The 19,845-nt window shown below is 42.9% G+C and overlaps 1 protein-coding gene across 5 annotated transcripts in view; it reads left to right on the top strand.

Annotated features, from left to right (window-relative positions):
* Nucleotides 1–19,845, top strand: part of UTRN (utrophin) — a 541,506-nt gene that overhangs the window by 517,569 nt on the left and 4,092 nt on the right. For all 5 annotated transcript variants that reach the window (XM_019550130.1, XM_019550131.1, XM_019550129.1 and 2 more), the window contains 3 exons: nucleotides 8,475–8,583; nucleotides 11,464–11,556; nucleotides 19,819–19,841. In XM_019550130.1, coding sequence (XP_019405675.1) covers nucleotides 8,475–8,583; nucleotides 11,464–11,556; nucleotides 19,819–19,841 — 225 coding nt within the window. The remainder of the gene's footprint in view (nucleotides 1–8,474; nucleotides 8,584–11,463; nucleotides 11,557–19,818; nucleotides 19,842–19,845) is intronic.

Raw genomic sequence — 19,845 nt, 5'->3', positions numbered from 1 at the left:
CCTAATAAACCAGCCTTTCACATCCCATAAAACAAATGTCCCCATACTGTGGAACTATCCCACCCATGTTGCAGTCCCAGAAGAGAGGTCAAAGAAGAAGTCTGACCTATGCATGTAGTTTCTGCAGGTACTTCTGATAAAAGAGTAATAAAAGAAATCAAAGAGTATTAAAGATACAAGAGTATTAAAATGCATCTTCCCTGGTGATAAATTGGTTCGGCTGATGGAGGACCTCATCTGCTCTTGCTGTCTTCCTGACATTTTTTTACCATCCTCAAATGGCTTAAATGTTTAGAAATGATGATAGTAACTGACACAGGGTTCATGTCAATGATCCATCTGGACAGTATTTAATATAACAGTGGCTGTTTCTAGGTGCTTAGAAGAAGGTTTAAAACCTTCATAATAACAAGATGAGCAATAATAACATGCACACAGGGGAAGTTTCTGCTGAGCCCAAAGTAGGTAGTAATTGGCTTATGTCTTAAAGCAAGAGCATTTCCAGCCATTAAAACTTTATTCTTTTTAATATAATGGTGGATCTGCTCATTAGTCATATAATTGTGTAATCCTTTTGGAACCATAAGCTGATAAACTTCATGTGGCTTTGAAGGTAAATTGTGTTGGACAAAACAAGAACAGCAGCAGTGATGATGGTGTTTTATTAGCTTTGCCTTTTGATTTTTAGGTGTTCCCTGTGTCTTGTTTTCTGTGCAAACACAGTTCACCTTTACTATACCATTCCCAATTTTAAACCCATTATAGCCATAGACAAGTCTTACATTTGTAGTGCAAAATACACCTGTTTAGTGCTGTGAAAAGTGAACATATAGCCATACAGGCAATTTGTAACACAGAAAAGGGGGCCAATGTCACAAAATTTTTCCTCTTTCCAACAGGAAATTCTTGGCAGCGTGACATTTTTTTGCACTGTGTCTAATGCTTGTACAGTTGCATGTGATGCTGTTGGACATGACTCAGTCCTCCAGCATCCCAGAATGCTTTGCTCTTCAGTCGGCCATGGCTCCAGGAAGTCTGTCTGTAACTGATGTTGAACTCTGCTGTCCCAGGAATGTGGAGCCATGCACACATGTTGCCATGCAGACTTGCTTCTCAGATCTGTCTGTGTCTATGTAGAAGACAGTCCTTCCCAGTCCACACGGGAGCAGATTGCAGACTGTTCCCAGAGCACTGCCCAATTTGAGCTGACTCTGGTGACTGTTTTGCTGATTCTTCAAACTGAATCACTCTGGCAGCGTCACTGTGCTACCAGCCAGGGAACACAGCATGAATCTACCTCATGTAACTTACTTCACATAACCTGTGGAATATAACTGTCTCTTCCTGTCCTGTATATATCTCTAGCTTCTGGATGAAAGGGATTGCTGAGTACTGCTGTGCTGAAGCTGAGGTAGCAGCACAGCCTCATGACACATAAAGGTATCTCTGCTGGAAGTGCAGATGTGCTTTGCATGGCTCTGTGCATTTAGGCAAAGCCCAGAACCAAGCAGAGCACTATCAGTGCTGTGAGGCTAAGGGAGTTAAGCTTCTCTGGGTAGATGTGATATCTTTTATTAGACCAAATGAGTATTTGGAAAAAAGTTCTTGGCAAACTTTTGGGCCTAAGGGGTTGCAGCAATGCGTGACCCCAGAACACTTGGCTGGTTAAACCTTTGCAAGTTTGGCAGCAATCTCCTCCTGTGGGTGGTGAAGTGGATGAAGCTGGGTGCTGGCACCCACTGGATATCTAGGAACACCTCACACGGTGCCTCTCCTGCTGTGGACTTGCCCCCACTGAACTGGTTGGCAACAGACCAAAGTCTGTCTGGGATTGTGAACTTCCAAAAGATGATAGTGACTCACTTCTCCATGGTGAGGGGTACCCTTATGCTAATATCCTGTCAAACAAGGGTTGAGGGTTTATCTTCCAAGCTGGCTTGGCACATCCTGAAATTCTCCTACCACTGCTTGTTATCTCAGGTCCCCAGAATGATGTGCCCCCAGTTCTTGTTGCTTGCCCTAGAAACCAGTACTCAGTCTAAAAAGTGGTCTCTGAGCACCCAAACCTGCATGATATCCAGTGTGACATTGTCCTCATCATCAGCCATGTTGCTGTCAGGGGACAAAGAGCAGAGCTGAAGAACACTTGTGACCAGAGCCTTGGTCAGGTCTTCACGGCCATGTTTGGTGCTGCGTACCAGCTTGCACACAGCCTTGCCATATAAGAGGTGGCAGGCCTTGACTCTGTCCCAGCAGGAGTGTAGCATGCACATGGCTTCCCTGCGCTGCTGAATCAGGAGCTGGTTATGGCATGCAGGCAGCGGGGATCAGTTCTGGGGAAGGAACATAACAGATGAGCTTCAGGGAATGGAAACTGATTCGGGGAGCTGTGGTGCTATACTCCCAGCGAGGAGGAAGTCCCTGGGTAGGTGTGGTCCTTGTGTCACCAGCCAATTGGCGTTTTCTGCTCTGCTTAGCTGCCCTCAAAAACCCCTGGAAGCAGGGTGCCCCTGCCAAGCGTGTCCCACCCCCATGGTTGTGGAGCATCAGCAGTACATGCTCTTGCCATCCTTTGTAGTGCTCTGGACAAAAGGGCACTTGAATGGCTCTACACACACATCAGGCATCATTTTTGTGGCTCTGCATAGTCCCTAGAAATTCTTAGTGCTTCAAGTAAATGCTTTTCCATGCCATAAGTCACCTCTTCTTTGCCTCTTCACACTTAACCAGTCTGTCTTTTGTCTCTCTGAACATTAGGAGAAACTTCCGTGTTTATCACTCTGCCAACCCTTCCCTGAGTCAGTTCTGGTTTTGCTGAATCTTTCTGGTGATGGGGGAACCAGGACAGAGTCCAGTAATCTAAGTGCAGGACCACTGGTGTATATAATGCTTTGGTAGCTTTCACCATGCTTTTGTAATATGTGCTTTTTTTTTTTTTTTTTTTTTTTACCACTATACATTGAGCAGATATTTTCATGAAGAGCCCACAGGGATGTCCTGGTGTTTTTTTTCCCCCTGAAAGATTTGTTTAGAACCTGTCATTGTTCATGACTTATTCAAATGTTACCATCCAGTGTACCTTGAACTTGTTTGCTGTGAATTTCCAGTTCATTAATATATTGATTAGGTACCACTAGTCCTAGTGGATAATTGGGACATCCCACTATTAATCTCCTTCCAGGCTGAGATTTGGCCATTTATCCCTCCTGTTTGTTTTCTTTCTCTCAACCAGTTCCTGGCCAATGACCAAACATAACCTCTCAGCTTGCCACTACCAACTGTCTATGGTAGTCTCTGTGAAGAATTTCATCAAAGGCTCTTTGGAAGTCCAATTATTTATCACTTCTCCCTAACTTTTTCCATTTCCTCAAAGAACTCTGTTTTTTTTTTCTTTATAGTGTAAGTTTAAAGATCATTCTTTCTGCTGATGAGATGGACAATTTACATGGAAAACTCTCATTAGGCTGAATGTCAGTTTTTCTTTTATAGCCATCACTAGTAGTTGTTTAAAAACTAATGGTGTCCTATTTACATCTATCCCTGGCCAAAACTGCCATTTTATGCTATCACTTAACTCAGTGTCTTCTGTCAACTGCAAATCTCTCCCTTTCATTCAGCTGCCTAGATACTGTGTATAGCTCTCTGATTGTCATTTGGGTTAATAACCTGTCAGTGAATCTGAAATCATTTGGGATGTTTTTTCTCCAAGAGATGCAGATGTGTAGGGAAGGGGGAAGAGGAGGGAACTCATGAAACTTAAAAGCTGCTCAGTTGTAATAGTCTGATTGGTGTATGCAAGCCCTGGGGGAAACTCTGCAGGGAGTAAATTTAACAGGAATATGCATATGCATTCACATATGTAGTCACCTATTTTGGGTCACAATTCAGATGAAAGCATGCTATTTTTATTATAAGAAGCCCAGCAGATCGGTAGCTGTCACACAATGTTGTCATTTTTATCCTCCTGATTGATTATAGTGCCAAACAGGAAGGTGAAACAGAACTAGCATGTGGCAGCTTTGACACCAACATGTTAAAGAACAATATTCTCTTTCCTTCTTCAGCCCCTGCAGGTTCCAAGAAATGTAAAATGTCCTTGTTACTAGAGACATTAAATACTGTGATGATTCTTTCCTTGTCAGCAATCTATGGCCCACAGGTTGGATCCCAGTTTGCCACCTGATTTCATCTGGACTGTGGCACAGCAGCATAAATAAAGGCAGAGATGCTGACAAAAGTGCTGACCTAGAGAGGGTGCCCCAGATCCCCTCCTTCTGTGTGTTCCCCTTCATTCTTTTGTTCCACTTTTTGCTGCAGCCTCACCTGTGGCCATCCCAGCCCTCCTTGCTGTCTTTCACATGCTCACTTATTGCAGCTGCTGCTTCTCTCACCACCAAATGTCATCACTTGTAGCAGTCAGTGGTGATGGGAATTAGCAAGAAGGGGTAAGGGACAGTGGTGGCTACAGTAGAGGGGCATGAGAGCGAGACAGCAGCTCTCCACACAGAGCAAGGAAGACCGAGATGGCAGCAAGCATTCTGGTCTGCCTCATTTTTAGAATTTACTAGATTACTTAGAAGCGAAGGATCATCCCCTAAGGAAAAACAAGGGTGGAGTACAGTCTCTACTTTTCTGTTAAAAAGCAGAGGAAGAGATTACCTTGTTCTGTAGCTGGTTAAGTGGAGTTGTCACTAGTTGAGATATATAAGGTGGACACCTGAAGGGTTTTTGTGGCTCCTTGGCCTTCCCAAAGCAGCAGCAGGTAACAAGGGAAGGAGAGAGAGAGAGAGAGAAGAGTCTCTTACCACCAGGAGACATAAGCACAGGCTCCTGTGGGATAAGTGCAGGCTCTTTCCTTCCAGCCATTCCTCCTCCCTGCTACTCGCTGAGTCATGTCATAGGCTGTTGCCTGCAAGTGGCTCTTTCTCCTCCCCAGCCCCCCTTGAAGCAGAAAAGCGCTATAATAAATTTGTTTTTGAAGTGGGGTGCTGCTCAATTCACTTATAGAGGAATACCTCAGGTCTAAAAATGTTGAGAACCATTGCTCTAAACTCTTCCTAGGTCACTCTTGAGAAAAGACAAATGCAAGGAGTGCTCTGTAATAGGTGTTCCAGTCTGCCATAAAATTGCCTCCGAATTTTCAGATTCTCAGGGGAAAACGCTGTCTGCACCTTCTGTCTTTATTTCTTTTCATATGAACACATTTTCCATCTTTACAAAAATTAGAGATGGGAGCTTTCCTCTCCCAATGTTTTTTCTGACTCTGTGCAGCAGCCTGGCACAAAGCAGTCCGTGCACAAGGGAGCATCTGGGCTTATTTTTGTATCTGACTTTTGTCACTTCCTGCCAGCTTCAAATATGAATGTCTGAAATTTTCTGCAGCGCATGTGAGTGGCCAGTGGAGGAGAGGTTAGAGCATTTAATTGTTCTACTACTCGGATCTTGTGGGTACACCATTTATTGGGAGCTGGGATTTTGGCGTTTTCAGTGTACTCTGTACCCTTGGAAAAAACCTTTAGCCATTTTGAGCCCAAGTTTCCATATCAGTAGGAATGTGATTTTTTTGAACCCCTTTTGCTCCTCTGATTAAAAGATGTATTTTTTTAACAACTGGCTCAATCTAGAATGCTGTCTCCACTCCCCCACACCCATATCACCAAGTCAGTACCCAGGGCAGTTGTTCTGTCCGCTTTGCCTAAGTTATGCCACCAGCAGTAGTGTACTCAAAACAGGCATATACTTTCTTGCAGTGATCACTTGAAGTATGGATTTGGTTACCTTTATCTGTATATTCAAGAAAAGTATGCATGCCTCAAATGTTGTGTCTTGGTTTTTAAAAAGTCTCTTCTTGTTTAAAATGCAGCTGCAATATTTGATTCTCAACTTCTGTACCAGTGGGTTCCATAGACCAACCAATGACCTCTCCTTCTGTTTGATCTAAGCTTGCTGGTCTTTGAATTAAGCAAACTCCCTTGTTCTCTGAGTATGAAAGCATACCTATGAGGGACAAATCAGTTTTCACTTTTGCCTTATAACGTGGGTCCATCCACATCTCCATTCCATCCTAAATAAATCCTGGTTTTGTAATTTCTTATTAGGCTTAGGCTGACCCCATTATACCTTTAATTCCAAAGTGTCTACTGCCATAGTAACACACTGTATGAAGTCAGGTCAAAATACTAATCCTCTGTATCCTTCTCTGAACCTTTCTGGACACAATTATAACTCTGAATTGAGGCACAATTCTAGCAGTATTGACAGTTCATATTTTCTCTGGCTTTCTAATCTCAAGTCTGCTCTTCTGCCCTGCTACTGGCTTTGTCGTTCAGGAAATTGTTGTCCTAAATGAAGTAATTCCATTAATGTATGAGAGTTATTTCAAGCTCTGGCCAGTACAATTCTAGGCTGTACCTGAGCCAAGATTGTTGTCTGTATACAATGTTATGTGATAACTTTGAAGCTATCCCAGCCTTCCCCGAGTGACCCCTCTTTTTAGAGCAGCAAAACTGATTTTACCTAGACCCTCTAGATGCATGTAGACCTGACAGTGAGTAGCAAGTGACTTATCTACTTAATATGCAGCTACAATGCATGGGAGCTTCTCGGTAATAAAGTACTTAAGTAATCTGAAAGTATTTTCATTTCTCTTTATTGCCTGAATGCAAATAAGTATTTCTTGATTAATCTTATTTCTTCAAACTGGAATTACTGTTGTCCTAATGAAGAAAGGATGAGACTTGGATAGGGGAAAGGCCATATGGTTGAAGTGCCCAAGGGAAATTTTCTTCCTAATTTCTACTAAATATGAAAGTGAAAAAATTTGCATTGCTGAACTATTTTCAGGTTTTCTTCTTTTTTTTTAATCTTCAAGTTGTGTGAGGAAAGTGAATGTTTGAGTTGGAAAGGGGAGTGGGGTTTTTTCCAGAACAAAAGTTAATTGTTTTTACATATTTGGCTTTCCCTGCATTGATTGAACCTCATTTATAGTCATTTTGGATACTGTTTCAGTATAGATACTGTTTCCAAAATCAGAATGTTAAAAAGTTAATTTTTTGTGTGTAACTTCAGTGGCTGCTTTTTAAGGTTTAATTAAATATGACATTTGTTAGATAGTGTGAGTAATTTGCATTCAAAAGGCTAGATGCTAGCAAAGAGAGATGTGAAGGCTGAAAACCTGCTTCAGATGTAAAAACCTGATTTTTGTATATCTAGAACTGTTCACAGTAGTCACTTTTGAATATTAAATTTTGGAAGTGCTTGAACAAAATCTTTCCCAATATTTTTAGTAATTATCATGTCTTGGATCTACCCGTATGGCAAAAAAGCACACAGCCAAATACTGCTTTAGTCTCAAGGAGCTATCTGAAGCTTAATTTTGATCCCAATGGCCATATCTACGTGAGCAGGGGCATGCCCTTGCAGCAGCACAAATTGTGGTAAATTTGTGCTGCTTGTTTGTGCCGCAGTGCCTGCCCCTGCTTGTGTGCTTTGCAGCAGGACACATTTTCCTGTTGTTCCATGGGCTGGGGGATGTGGGGGCACAGGTTGCCTTAGCAGGACCTAGAGCCATTCCCTGCACTGAGGGACCCAGTGCCTCGGCAGCCTGGGCAGGGCAGCTGGCTTGGGGCAGTGTGCCTCGAGACTGGGAAGCAGGCAGCCCTGGGCTGGCTGCTCCCTGGCTGGCTGGGGCGCAGTGTGCCTCAGTATGGGGGCTCTTCAATGGCTCTTCAGATAGCATGGTTTGTGCCACTTCTTCCAGGGAAAATCCTGGTTGAAAATTTTTCCCTGACACTGCAAATTAGCAGCACCGTGCACTGAGTAAGGTGCAACTCATGCAGTTTGTGGTGCTGTAAAGAGGTTTGCAGTGCCCCAAACCACACATATGCCTGCACATCTGGATTCACCAGTGAGATCTAATCAAACTGTTTAACAAGTTCATTCAAAAAGTAGTTGAGACCAGAAGTTCTCAACTTTTTTTTGGCTCAAGGCACTCCTTGTCAGACTTGAGGCACCCCTCCATAACTTTTGTGAATTTAGTGGCACCCCATTTCAAAAACTAATTTATTACGGGGCTTACCTCCTAGCAGAGGAGGAAAGCAGTGAGGATGGGGGTGCAGCTTGATTGGGAGAGACTGAGCCTTTCCTTATTTGCTTATTATCTCATGCCTGAAGGCTGAGCTTTCCTTTTATCAGATTGTCTTCTCACCCCTGGCTTAAATCTCCATGCTTCCTGTGTCACTCTTCAAAGGATCTTGCGTCACCCCCAGGGTACCCCAGCATCACGCCTGAGAATCACTGGCAGATACCAGCCCACAGTGGAGCAGATATAAATCAGTGAAAAAATAAGAAATAACATAAAAGGAGGAAGGGAAGAAAGAGAGCAACCTGTATCCATGCACATTCACTTAGCATACAGTTTATGAGAATTTCACATTGCTGTAATAATGAATCTCTTTCTTTTAAATCTAATTTAGCCTGAGTCAGATTCCAGAGTAAATGGAGGCTCTCCCTATACATCACCGCAGCATTCTGCTCTCAGTTTTCCACTTGATCAGGATCTGAGCTCGCAGTTTCATCAGTCAGGTCAGTACTTTGATCATATTACTCTGGATTTGTCCATAAATGTTTGCCACTATTTTTATTTATACCTGTGTGAAATCACTAAAAATGTACAATGGGACCAGACTTGCACAAGTCTTATTGCAGTGGGCACTAAATGTTTACAGGGTTGACACAGTGAGAAGAACTGATAGAGTGGTGTGATTTGGAGAAAGGGGAGTTTTAACTTCTGTCAGCAAGATGTGATAATCTGTTTGGTGTCATTTGCCCTTCATCCTCTTTGGGCCCCTTGCAGACATTAATTTAAAGGCACCATGAGATCTGATCTGCAATCCCAATGATCGTGGCAAGAGGCCTGATTAAGGAATCAGGTATCAGATCCTCATCGTGTCATATTGCTGGTGCAGGGGGATCCCAGGCTCCCATGCACTGGCAAGTAGAAAGCCAGTCAGCTGATGCACCCCCAAGGCTGGGAGCAGCAGCTGATCAGGGCTCCCAGCCTCAGGGATGTTTGGGAGGCAAGGGTTCCCATGAATTTCATAGGCTGGGAATTGTGAAAAGCTGATGCCTGGCCACATGTGCAATTTAAGGTATGATGGGAACCAGCCACAAATTATTGCCACAGACAGATCCACATCATTATTATCAGTGATGTAGACATCAGTGTCAAAAGCAGGCTGGCCAAGTTTGCTGATGACACCAGACTCTGGGGTAAAGCATCCACACCTGAGGAATGGAGGGTAATCCAGGTAGATCTTGACAGGCTCATGAAATGTGCAGATGACAACCTGATGGTGTTCAACACCAAAAAATGCAAGGTTCTCCACCTTGGGAGGAAAAACCTGCAGTATGCTTATAAGCTCGGCAGTGCTACGCTTGTTAGTACTACAAATGAAAGGGACTTGGGGGTCATGATTGACCACAAGATGAACATGAGCCTTCAGTGTGATTCTGCGGCGAGTAAAGCAAGCAAAACGCTGGCTTGCGTCTATAGATGCTTCTCAAGCAAATCCTGGGATATCATTCTCCCATTGTACACGGCCTTGGTGAGACTACAGCTGGAGTACTCAGTCCAGTTTTGGGTTCCACAATTCAAAAAGGATGTGGAGAAGCTTGAGAGCCACGCGCATGATCAGAGGTCAGGATAACAGACATTATGACGAGAGGTTGAGAGCCATGGGACTCGTCAGCCTGGAAAAGCACAGGCTCAGGGGCAATCTGGTGGCCACCTATAAGTTTATTAGGGGTGTTCACCAGGATCTGGGGGAACCCCTGCTCACCAGAGCGTCCCAAGGGTTGACAAGGTCGAATGGTCACAAACTCCTCTGCAACTGTTTCAGGCTGGACATAAGGAAGAACTTCTTTACTGACCAAGCCCCCAAGGTTTGGAATAGACTGCTGCTGGAGGTGGTTCAAGCATCCACGTTGAACACCTTCAAGACCCTTTTGGAAGTTTATCTTGCTGGGATCCAGTGATCCCTGCTGACTTCCTGACCCTGGGGAAGGGGCTGGACTCTGATCCTTCAGGGTCCCTTTCAGCCTGAATGTCTATGAAATCTGTTACACATAGTTTGTGTAATAACTTTGGAGCTTATTCCTTGTTTCATTTTGCTATTAATTGCATGAATGTGTGGTCAAGTTACTACTTAAAACATGATTAAGTGGTTAATCACATCTTCAGTGTAACTTCTGCCAGGGGCCTTAGTGTCATTTGCGTTTCAAGCAGGGGAATTACTGATGCAGATCTTTCATGCACTGATGACAGTCTTCCTTCCCATTAGACTGATGTAACCACAGCAGATCTATGCATCCTCAGTCTGAGGACAAGTGACAAAATTACTCATCATGTAGAGATAGCAAATTGGAAGAGTTGGGCTTTTTTAGCTTCCGTGTTGTAAATGTCATTCTGAAGCGCTACTTCTACTGCCATGCTGATGAAAACAAACAGAACACCCCTAATGGGGCTTAAGTTGTGCCAGTCTATATTATAGTCTCCTTAAGAAGGATCTTTCCCTAAGAGGTTATTTTACATCTTATGCTGTTGGAACCTTAATAATTTGCCATGGTGATTGGGAAGTATTGCAGATTGCTGCATTTTGAAAATTAGGGAGAAACTAAACTCAGTAAGAAAAACAAGATTAATCTTTACTAAAAATAAATGAGAAAATACCATTCCTGGTCTACAAATTGCCCAAATTACAGATACTTGGATTTCTGTTACTTGGGTACTGTTATGTTAACTATTCAAAGAATATTACCAGATTTTATTTTTATACTGACATATATTCTGAACTTTTCTTATGCTATTGTCACACATTGATCAATTAATGGTGTTCAAATCGGAGCATCCAGAATTCCGTAATCATTCCGTGGGTTAATTTTAAGCATCCATTTAAGGGGAAAAAAAAGAATTTCAGCACTGATGGACTGGCTGATTCATATTGAATGAAGACTGCTGGAAGATAAAAAACAAAACAAAACTCTATGATGTGTTTGCTTTGGAAATAACATGACAAATTGTTTGAAAATAGATTGGAATATGAAATGTGCAGCTGCCAACTATTCTCAACAAGATGAGAGAATGATTTATTTAATCTAACAGTAAGTTCTCACATCCTGCTTCATGGGGTCAATTCCCTTTCATTAAATCTCAAGCGCAGTTGTTGAAGCTTAATAATAGAGAAATGAGATCAACTGTAAATTGATTATTTAAACATCTACCTCCCTCCCCCAAGACTGGCAATTATCAATAAGCAATTATAGTACATTAAACTACAAAGGCGTCAAGTAGAGTTTTTTGATTTAAATATAGGAGCATTTACCTCTTTGGACGGGGATGACTTTCATATTGTTTTGTCCATTTTTCTTTTCTAATTAAATTCCTTGCTCATCTTGTTGGCATAGGTGCAGATGATTTGTTAGTCCCACCTCACGATACCAGCACAGATTTAACAGATGTCATGGAACAAATCAACAGCACATTTCCAGCTTGCTGCTGTAAGTATTAAGTGTCATGAAACCAGTGTCTTTTTTACATTTTACTGTGTTTCTTTCTCCCTGTCATCCTCTGGCAAGATAACTCAGAACAGTATCAAACATGAGTCTGAAGATTATTTTACAAATATGCAGTATATTGACTAAGAAAAATGAAGTTTATTTAGCAGTGATAAGATGACTTGCCAAGATGTATAGACAGTGTGATCCTGTTCTTTGAAACTGCCCAATATGCACAGCAAGTGATAAAGTAACGCCGAACAAAATAATACCCCTATACTTTAAAAGAAAATTATTCACTGTAATGTGGCTACTGTAAGTGAAGTGTGTGGCTACTGTAAGTGAAGTGTGTATTCTGTTTGGCTTTGAAGAACTACATCAGAGAAGAGGATTTTTAAGACCAGGGAAAACAAAGCCTTGCCTGGGATAATATAGCTGGGGATGGTCCTGCAGGGAGTTACTCGATAACCTCCTGAGATCCTGCCCAACCCTAAGGGACGGTTCTGTGATTCTAACATGCACCTTACACATTTCAATAAACCAAATTAGTATCTTACAAAAGGCATGTTGTTTCAACTGTCCCTTGAGGTCTTGAGTTTGTTCTAGGTAGTTAGTTGAAGCCTACTGCATCACAAATTAATGTTCTGATTCTCCAAAAAGGAAAAAGAGATGTAAGGCCAGATTCTCTGACTTATGCCACAAGTGAGGATAGCTCCTGGAGTTCTGAGTGGCTTTGAGTTTTCTTGATTTGTATGAGGGAGCTCACAAAATTGGGCCCTTATCTTCACCACCAAAATAACCCCATGAAGAAATAATGTTGCTAATAATACAGCATATAGCACCTCTCTACTTAAGTGTACAGCAATTAAAATTGAATCAGCATTAGTTAAAAAAATCAAAATTGGTGGGTGGTTTGGATCAGCTGATACCTCTCCCTAGTCAGAGTCCTTGTAGCTCACACAGGACAGAATAGCTGTCTTTTTGGTTCTGTCCCATTATTCTGTTGCTCTGAGCAGAAGGATGCTGTGGCAAGTCCTTCTTTATAACATTTCATACACTTGTTTCCAGTATTAACTAAGCAGGACTGAAATGCTTGAGAGGTCTGTAATTCAATAATGTATTTGAACTATCTAACCATAATAATGATAACCATTAAAAATGTTGAGTTTTTGTGTCTGATCCACTCCAGAGCACTCAGAATTTGTTGCCCAAACTCCACTGAACCCTACTAAAACATTCCCTTTATCTTTCATATGCACTTTGCTTGGCTTTTAAGAACTGTGTCAGAGGAGATGCATTTTACACATTTTGAGAAAACGAATTAGTATTTGCAAAAAGCAGCTTGTTTCAGCTGTCCCTGGGGTCTTGAATTAGGTCTAGATAATTGGCCAGAACCTGCTACATTGCCAATTAAGGGCCTGATTCTCAGAAGCATTGAACTCTAGCAACTCCCAGTGAAACCATTAATTAGTTGTGGTGCTAAAGACAACTCAGGTTTTAGACCAGAAAACTACCTATGTCTTGTTACTGGAGAATGCAGTTTGTTCCCATGCCTGCCTCCTCCCACCACCCCCTCCCCTTTTCATTTTGTGAAGGCCTGTAATGCAACTGTAATGTAAACATGGGAACTAGTTTGAAGATGGCCCTTAATTAGGCACAGAGGGAATAGAAAGACCTTCAACTCCCTTAGATTTCTGTCAGAGACACCCACAGTTCTAGTCCATGCTGTCCCTCAAGAAAAGGAGTGAGAAAAGTCTAATGTCTGTGGTGCAACATTCAAAGTCCCAAAAGAAGCAGAAGGTGAGAACCATGACTTCCACGCCCTTCCCATATGGGCAAGTGGAGTGCAATTTGTGAAAGGAGGACTGTTCCCTAACAGTGGGTTCCCACACTAATGTAAGCTTCTCAGGTGCTACTGGTACACTCTTCATTTAATGTACTGGTGCTCATCTGTGGGCCAGATGAGCAGCCAGGGCTGGTCCATGGGACAGATCCCTCAAGGAGACAGTGCTGGGATTGGGTCCCACACCACCTCATCTCTGCATATCTAATTTAACATGCAGGGGCATGCTGTCTGGTCCACTGGGCTCCCCCTGGGTCTGGAAATTTGGCAGCAAGGGAGCACCCCTGACTAAGCCAATTATAATACTTCCATGCTGTCATCCTGTGTCAATACAACCATAGTTTGTTTTGCTGATGTTGCAGCAGTTACCATTGTGGGGGTTCAATCAGTGCTGTTTTCTCCATAAACCGAATTCCTTTTAAGGAATTTGTTTAAAGTACAGGTAGATTTTAAGGGCTCTTAAAATGTTACTGTTGATTAAATATTTGCACACTATATTCCTTCACCTTCAATTCATTGCAAAATAATCAACTGTACTTTTTTTATTTTTCCCTTTGATGAAGGCTCACTAAGTTAAACTTTTCAGCTGATGTTTTATGTATAAACCTTATTTTTGGAGACCTCTATTTCAGTCTTTTAAAATCACATCATTTTGAGATTTGGTTTATTTGGTGCAATATGTGTATGCTCTATTTAAGCTCTATTTATGATGTTTGGAGGAGATTCAAAAGTATACGAGGATAAATAGGGCTAAGATCATAAAACTTAAAAGTAAATTTTGGGTTTCAGAATTAAAACATGGTCAAATATCTGTCAAGAATACAGTTTGGTAGTTGAAGGTTAAAGAATAAGTCAAGAAGGATGGTAACTTAATGTTGAAAATAATCTATTATGCATCCTTCACGAAGTGTGTTTTTCAGTGTCTACCCTGCTGCAGATGATGGCTGATGACTTGCAACAAGTACATTGGTCCAAAGCAGAGTGACTATATTCCTTGACTCTCCAAATAGAACAGGCCTCCCTTTCCCCGTCACTGTCTGGCACACACAACAGTTTCAGTCACTGAACTCAGCAGAGTATGTTAGAAGAGGGAGGGTACCAATCTTATCAGTTTCTCATCTTGACAGCTGGGGGTGGGGAAAAGGGGTCTGAAATTGGGATGAAAGTGTTCATTTGAAGAGACTAATGGAATCACTGGGACAGGTGTCCTGGCAATGGTATAATTACCCTAATTCAAAGGGCACTTTAAATGAATTGCAGTTTCCCGGAACGTCTAATGATGGCAGTGGGTGATCTAATCAGTTAACCAGAATTGTACAGAATTCTCCAGATGAGGTCTGACAAGAGCCTTGTACAATAGTGTTGCCATTTCTCTGTCTTTTTGGGGGTAGTACCTTGAAAGAAAGACATTGGATTAGTCTGGCTTCATCTATGTTTGGTAAAACCATGTTGTATTTTATCTTATTTTCCATTGCTTTTCCCTTTAAAATTTGTTCTAAAGCATTGCATACTATTGAATTCATACCAAAGAACCTGTTTTGCGTTGGTCGTTTCCCCACCTACTCCACTTAAATATATGGCATTATATTTGTTACTCTCCAGTCATATATGCCCTCTGTTATGTGGTATTTCAGTTGCCAACCACGTCTTGCCCCTGCACCTTATACCACATCTAGTAGATTTATTTAAAATACCTACATCAGACCTACAATTACATATGTGAGGTTTTAGAAGTCTGTTATAGAGATAATCTGGTCATTTTCCCCTCAGATTAAGTGTACAGTAAATTATTTGAGCTTTCCTTTCATTTTCATTTCCATAAGGAATCTGGGCATCCTGTCTTTGTCCTTAATGGTCAACATCATCTTTATTGAAGACTGAAATGAAATAGTTATTTACAGTAAAAGCTCCGTTACCCGGCACCTTACAAGCTGGCATGCTCTGTTAACTGGCATGCCAGCTTGTAAGGTAGAATGAAACCAGAAGTGCCCACCGTGTCACTTCTGGTTTCTCCGAGCCCCCACGACCTGGGACAAACCAGCCTGCACTGCCAAGCCCTCACAGCCTGGGGCATAGCAAGCTGTGCGGGGCCTGCCTCCCTGTCCGGCAGGGCCCACAGGGCCTGTGGGAGGGGTGGTGACATCCTAGACATGGTGGGAGAAGCGGCAGCCCAAACAGGCAAAGATGCGTTTTGCAAACGCACAGTGATGTAATTGTAGGTCTGATGCAGGTACTACCTCTACTTGGGCCTCTCAATTAATCGGCATATTTTGTTATCCAGCATCCCCCCATTCCCGGGGGATGCCGGATAACAGAGCTTTTACTGTACCTTTTTTCATGCCTGTATTACTTTACATCTCTGCCTTGTTCTCATTGCACAGTGACCTCATTCTTCTTTTGTTTTCTCTTTGTCTTTATTACGGTCAAAGAACCTACTGTTCTTTGATTTAATTTCTTTTGCACCCACCCCACCCTGTGCCATGGATTATGCAGCTAGTCTTTCCATCCTTTCCCTTGCTGATACTACTGCCCCTGTGAATAGGTATCTAGGGCTGTGAAGAATCCTTGCCCTCCTTTTTGCCCACCCCAGTGAGCATGTGGGCATGGTGAAAAGTGGTTCTTCTTTCAGAACTTCTCTCTTTCTTCCTCTCCTCCCCTTACCTTAATGAGCCTTATGTTATTATGGTTCCCAATAGGTAATATAATTAGGAAATGATATTACAGTGCCTTGAATTTCCCGATCAAAACATATCACTGTTAATTATTTATTGTAGCTAGTATGGTAATACAAAGGCATTCCAGACATGCTTTGGGGCCCTTTTGTGCTCAGCAGTGTGCAGGTCAACTAGCACATAAACAGGTACCTATTTTGGTGATCTTACTGTCAAGGATTTAGACCAGTGGTGGCCAACCTTTTGGGAAGTGTACCACAAGTTAAGTCCATGGTGAGCATGTCTACATGTGCTATTAAGGTGAAGCAGTAAACTCCCCCTCTTATCACACTGGAGTTTATTGCTCCTGGGTGCCACATTTACACATGCACCTGGGATGAATCAGGTTGGAGCAGCCTCAGCTGTCATGGGAACCAGGAGTTCAGCCTGCCAGCCTGGGGCTGCTCCAACCTGGCTCAGCATGCTGTGGAGGGGCTTCCTGGGGCATGGAGATGCTCTGGTGCAGGGCTGGCTGGCAGGCAGGCAATGCCCACACTGAAGCACCTACATGCCGCAGCCAGCCATGTCAGCATCTACATGTGGCACTGCAGGGTTAATTAGTTTCCTGCAGCCTAATATGACTGTATGTGTAGACATGAGATGTTTACTGCTGAGCTAATTAATTAATCTACTGTGCAGTAAACATCTTGTGTAGACGTACCCAGTGTGAAATAGTGCCGTTCTAATAAATAGCCACTGTGGCAACACTAAATTCAGCAGCCCACAGCTCCCATGGGGTCAAACTGTCACCAACCCCGATTCCCTATTCCTTCCTCAGCTGCTGCTCCAGTTTCCTGTCACCAACTCGTCTTTTAACTTAGTGTCCTAGGCTTGCTTGCCAAGTACTCCAGCTGCCCATGTCACAGGTTGGCCACCACTAATTTAGACATTTATTAGTAACATAAATAGTACTACTCATTCCTTAACTGAGTTCATTCCGCTTGAACACTTGTGAATGTTTACCATGTACAATGAGGTACTGTTATTGGGTAAGCTGGGAAAAAGTGCCTTCTGTAATGTTATTACAGCTTTAATGTTAAAGTGCAGCCATTTTTAATATGTAATTTTCCTGGATTGTGTTAATGACATGAGGAGCCTGGGAGCAATCTCATGATAGCTGCTGTTTCTGACAAATAAAACCTAATAGAAGCACAGTTCCTCAGGGAAGGCCCTCTGTAGTGAAGTATGGAAGCCAGAATGTAATCTGTTGGGAAAGCTTTGTTTGTTTTAATGACATTAACTGGTCCTTGGGCCCATGATAAAGGCCCATTATTCTCAACAGATAAGATGTTTTTTGACCTTTTTTTATAGTTAGGAATACATTTATTTTTCTGCTGTCTTAACTGTAAAGGAGAAAAATGAATACCTATGGGGGAAAAAAAATAATTTTCTCTGGGGAAATGAAGCCCTCTCTGGTGAAAAGCAGATAAAAATATCTGGTTGTAGTTTCCTGCATCAAATTCATACAATTAGAGATCAAGTTAGAGGGCTTGATATGACAAATAAAGTGTCAGATAATATTTCTCTTTGAATACTTATTCCATAGAGGTATGCAGTAGGCCTGTGCGAAGCAGCTAATGTACATTTCAGATTCGGATTCGGCCGATTCAGGGGACATTGATTTGATTCGAATCACTCTCCCAAATTGATTCAGCCGCTGCCAAATTAGCTGAATCTATAAATCAGGCAGGCCCCATCCCCCACCCACTGTCCCAGCCCCATCAATGGCTGCCTTGTCCAGCCTCAGCTTCCGGCTCTTAAAAAAAAAAAAAAAAAAGCCCCAGACACACTGGCTCCTGCCAGGTGGGGGGTGATCCTCACTGCCCCACACTGCATAGGGGTCTCTGTCATGAGCCCCCATCCCCTGCCCGCTCTTCCAGCCCCAGCATCCCAGGTCTTTAAAAAAAAAAAGAAAAGAAAAACACCCCCACTCACCGGCTGCTGCCAGGTGGGTGGGTGATCCCTGCTGCCTCGTGCTGCATGGGGAGCTCTTCCATGAGCCCCGCAACCCCCACCCACTCTTCCAGCCCCATCAATGGCTGCTGTGCCCAGCCTCAGCTCCCCACTCTTAAAAAACAACAAACAAAAAAAAGCTCCAGACTCACTGGCTCCTGTCAGGTTGGGGAGGGGGGAAGGTGATCCCCGCTGCCCCCCACTGCCCGTGCTGCATGGGTGGCTCTGCCACGAGCCTCCAGAAGCCCCGAGGTTGGTGTAGGAGCCAGTGAGTGGGAGCTTTTTTAAAGAACTGGGAGCTGGGGACAGGCAGGGCAGCCGTGGGGGCAGGGCTGGGAGAGTGGGCAGGGGTTGGGGAGCACTCAGGGGGCTGGTAGGAGCAGGCAGGGGATGGGGCTAGCAGTGGTCCACACATGGTCCCCTCCCCCCTCCTCCAGTCCCCGCTTCCCCACCCCTTATTTACCAGCATGGGGTCTGAGTCCAGCTCCCTGTGGCAGTGAGCGGGGACTGCCTGAATATCCAAAGTTCTCCAGATCTTTTCTGAATTGATTCGGAGAGCTTCAAATTGATTCAGACCTTTTTATCGGTCTCCTGATTCAATTTGGGCCGAATCTCCTCCAAATCGAATCAGCACCTGAATCTTCGCACAGCCATAGTATGCAGACCATGACCATCCTTGAAGAATTTATTGCAGTAAAGAGCTGACTTATTCCAGAATGAAGGAGGTCTCCGTGGTATTATGATTAATGAGAGTCTTGTAATAGTGTATCTCTAGTACAGCAGGGAATCTTGTATGGTTTATGTAGTTGAATCTGCATTGCTCTTATAAACTGAATGCATATAATTTTGCAGCAAGCTGTCTCTTAAATATACCATTGATATTAAGTATCTCTTACAACAGATGCCAGCAAGCCTGCTCCTGTCAGGTATTGAGCCTTTCTTACGAGTTTTTCAAGGCCATGAATTCCTTACAACTTCATTGAGACTTGAAAGCACTTAGCTATTTGCAGAATTTATTTTCTCTGTTAGGTACATAAATTACAGTAGTATTGTAGCGGCTCAGGGTCTCACCCCAGTGGAACAGAGGATACTAGTGTCTTCATTTTAGAGACAGGGAGCTGAGAGGCACAATGAGAGACCATGATTGTTCTCATAGGCACATAAACAGGACCTATATGGAATTTAGGCATCTGTGTTCATTGCAGTGACTACAAAACCATATAGGCACTCCAAATCTATTGTTGTCCAGATTAAGGCTGGGTGATGCATAAAATCTGACTAAGTCCCCACTCTGTGATGTGCCAGAGGCATCAGCACGGCAGTCCACTGTCATTTTGGAATGCAGTACAGTGACATAATGTACCTCTTGTAGTCAAGTGGCTACAGCACCCAACCAAGAAAAAGGTTCTAGGTTCTCCTCAGCCACAGGAAATTCAAATCTGTATCTCTTACTTCTCAGGAGAGTGTCTTAACCATCAAGCTATAAGCTTATCTGGGTGGATACACACATATTAAAGCTGGGCAGTCAGGCAGCTAAGAGAGCCCAGAAGAAAAAACTTGAAGGAGCAGGATTGTCTAGCCCAAGAGGAGGGGAAATGTCCTGAGATCTGGTCTCTGCTAACCATCTTTCTCACATTTTGTCAAATGTGTGTCTCTCCTATATTTCAGATATTCTTAATACTGTAATGTTTAGCTGTTATGCTATTCTGTACTTCTTCAATATAAATATTCAATTCATTTTTGTTTTTCTATTTTCAGCAAGTTTCTCTGGCAGACAACAGGTAC

The sequence above is a fragment of the Crocodylus porosus genome, unplaced genomic scaffold (assembly GCF_001723895.1).
Source record: "Crocodylus porosus isolate Cpor-Errol unplaced genomic scaffold, CroPor_comp1, whole genome shotgun sequence".
NCBI classification, from domain to species: Eukaryota; Metazoa; Chordata; order Crocodylia; family Crocodylidae; genus Crocodylus; species Crocodylus porosus.
This window is presented reverse-complemented; position numbering and strand designations above follow the sequence as displayed.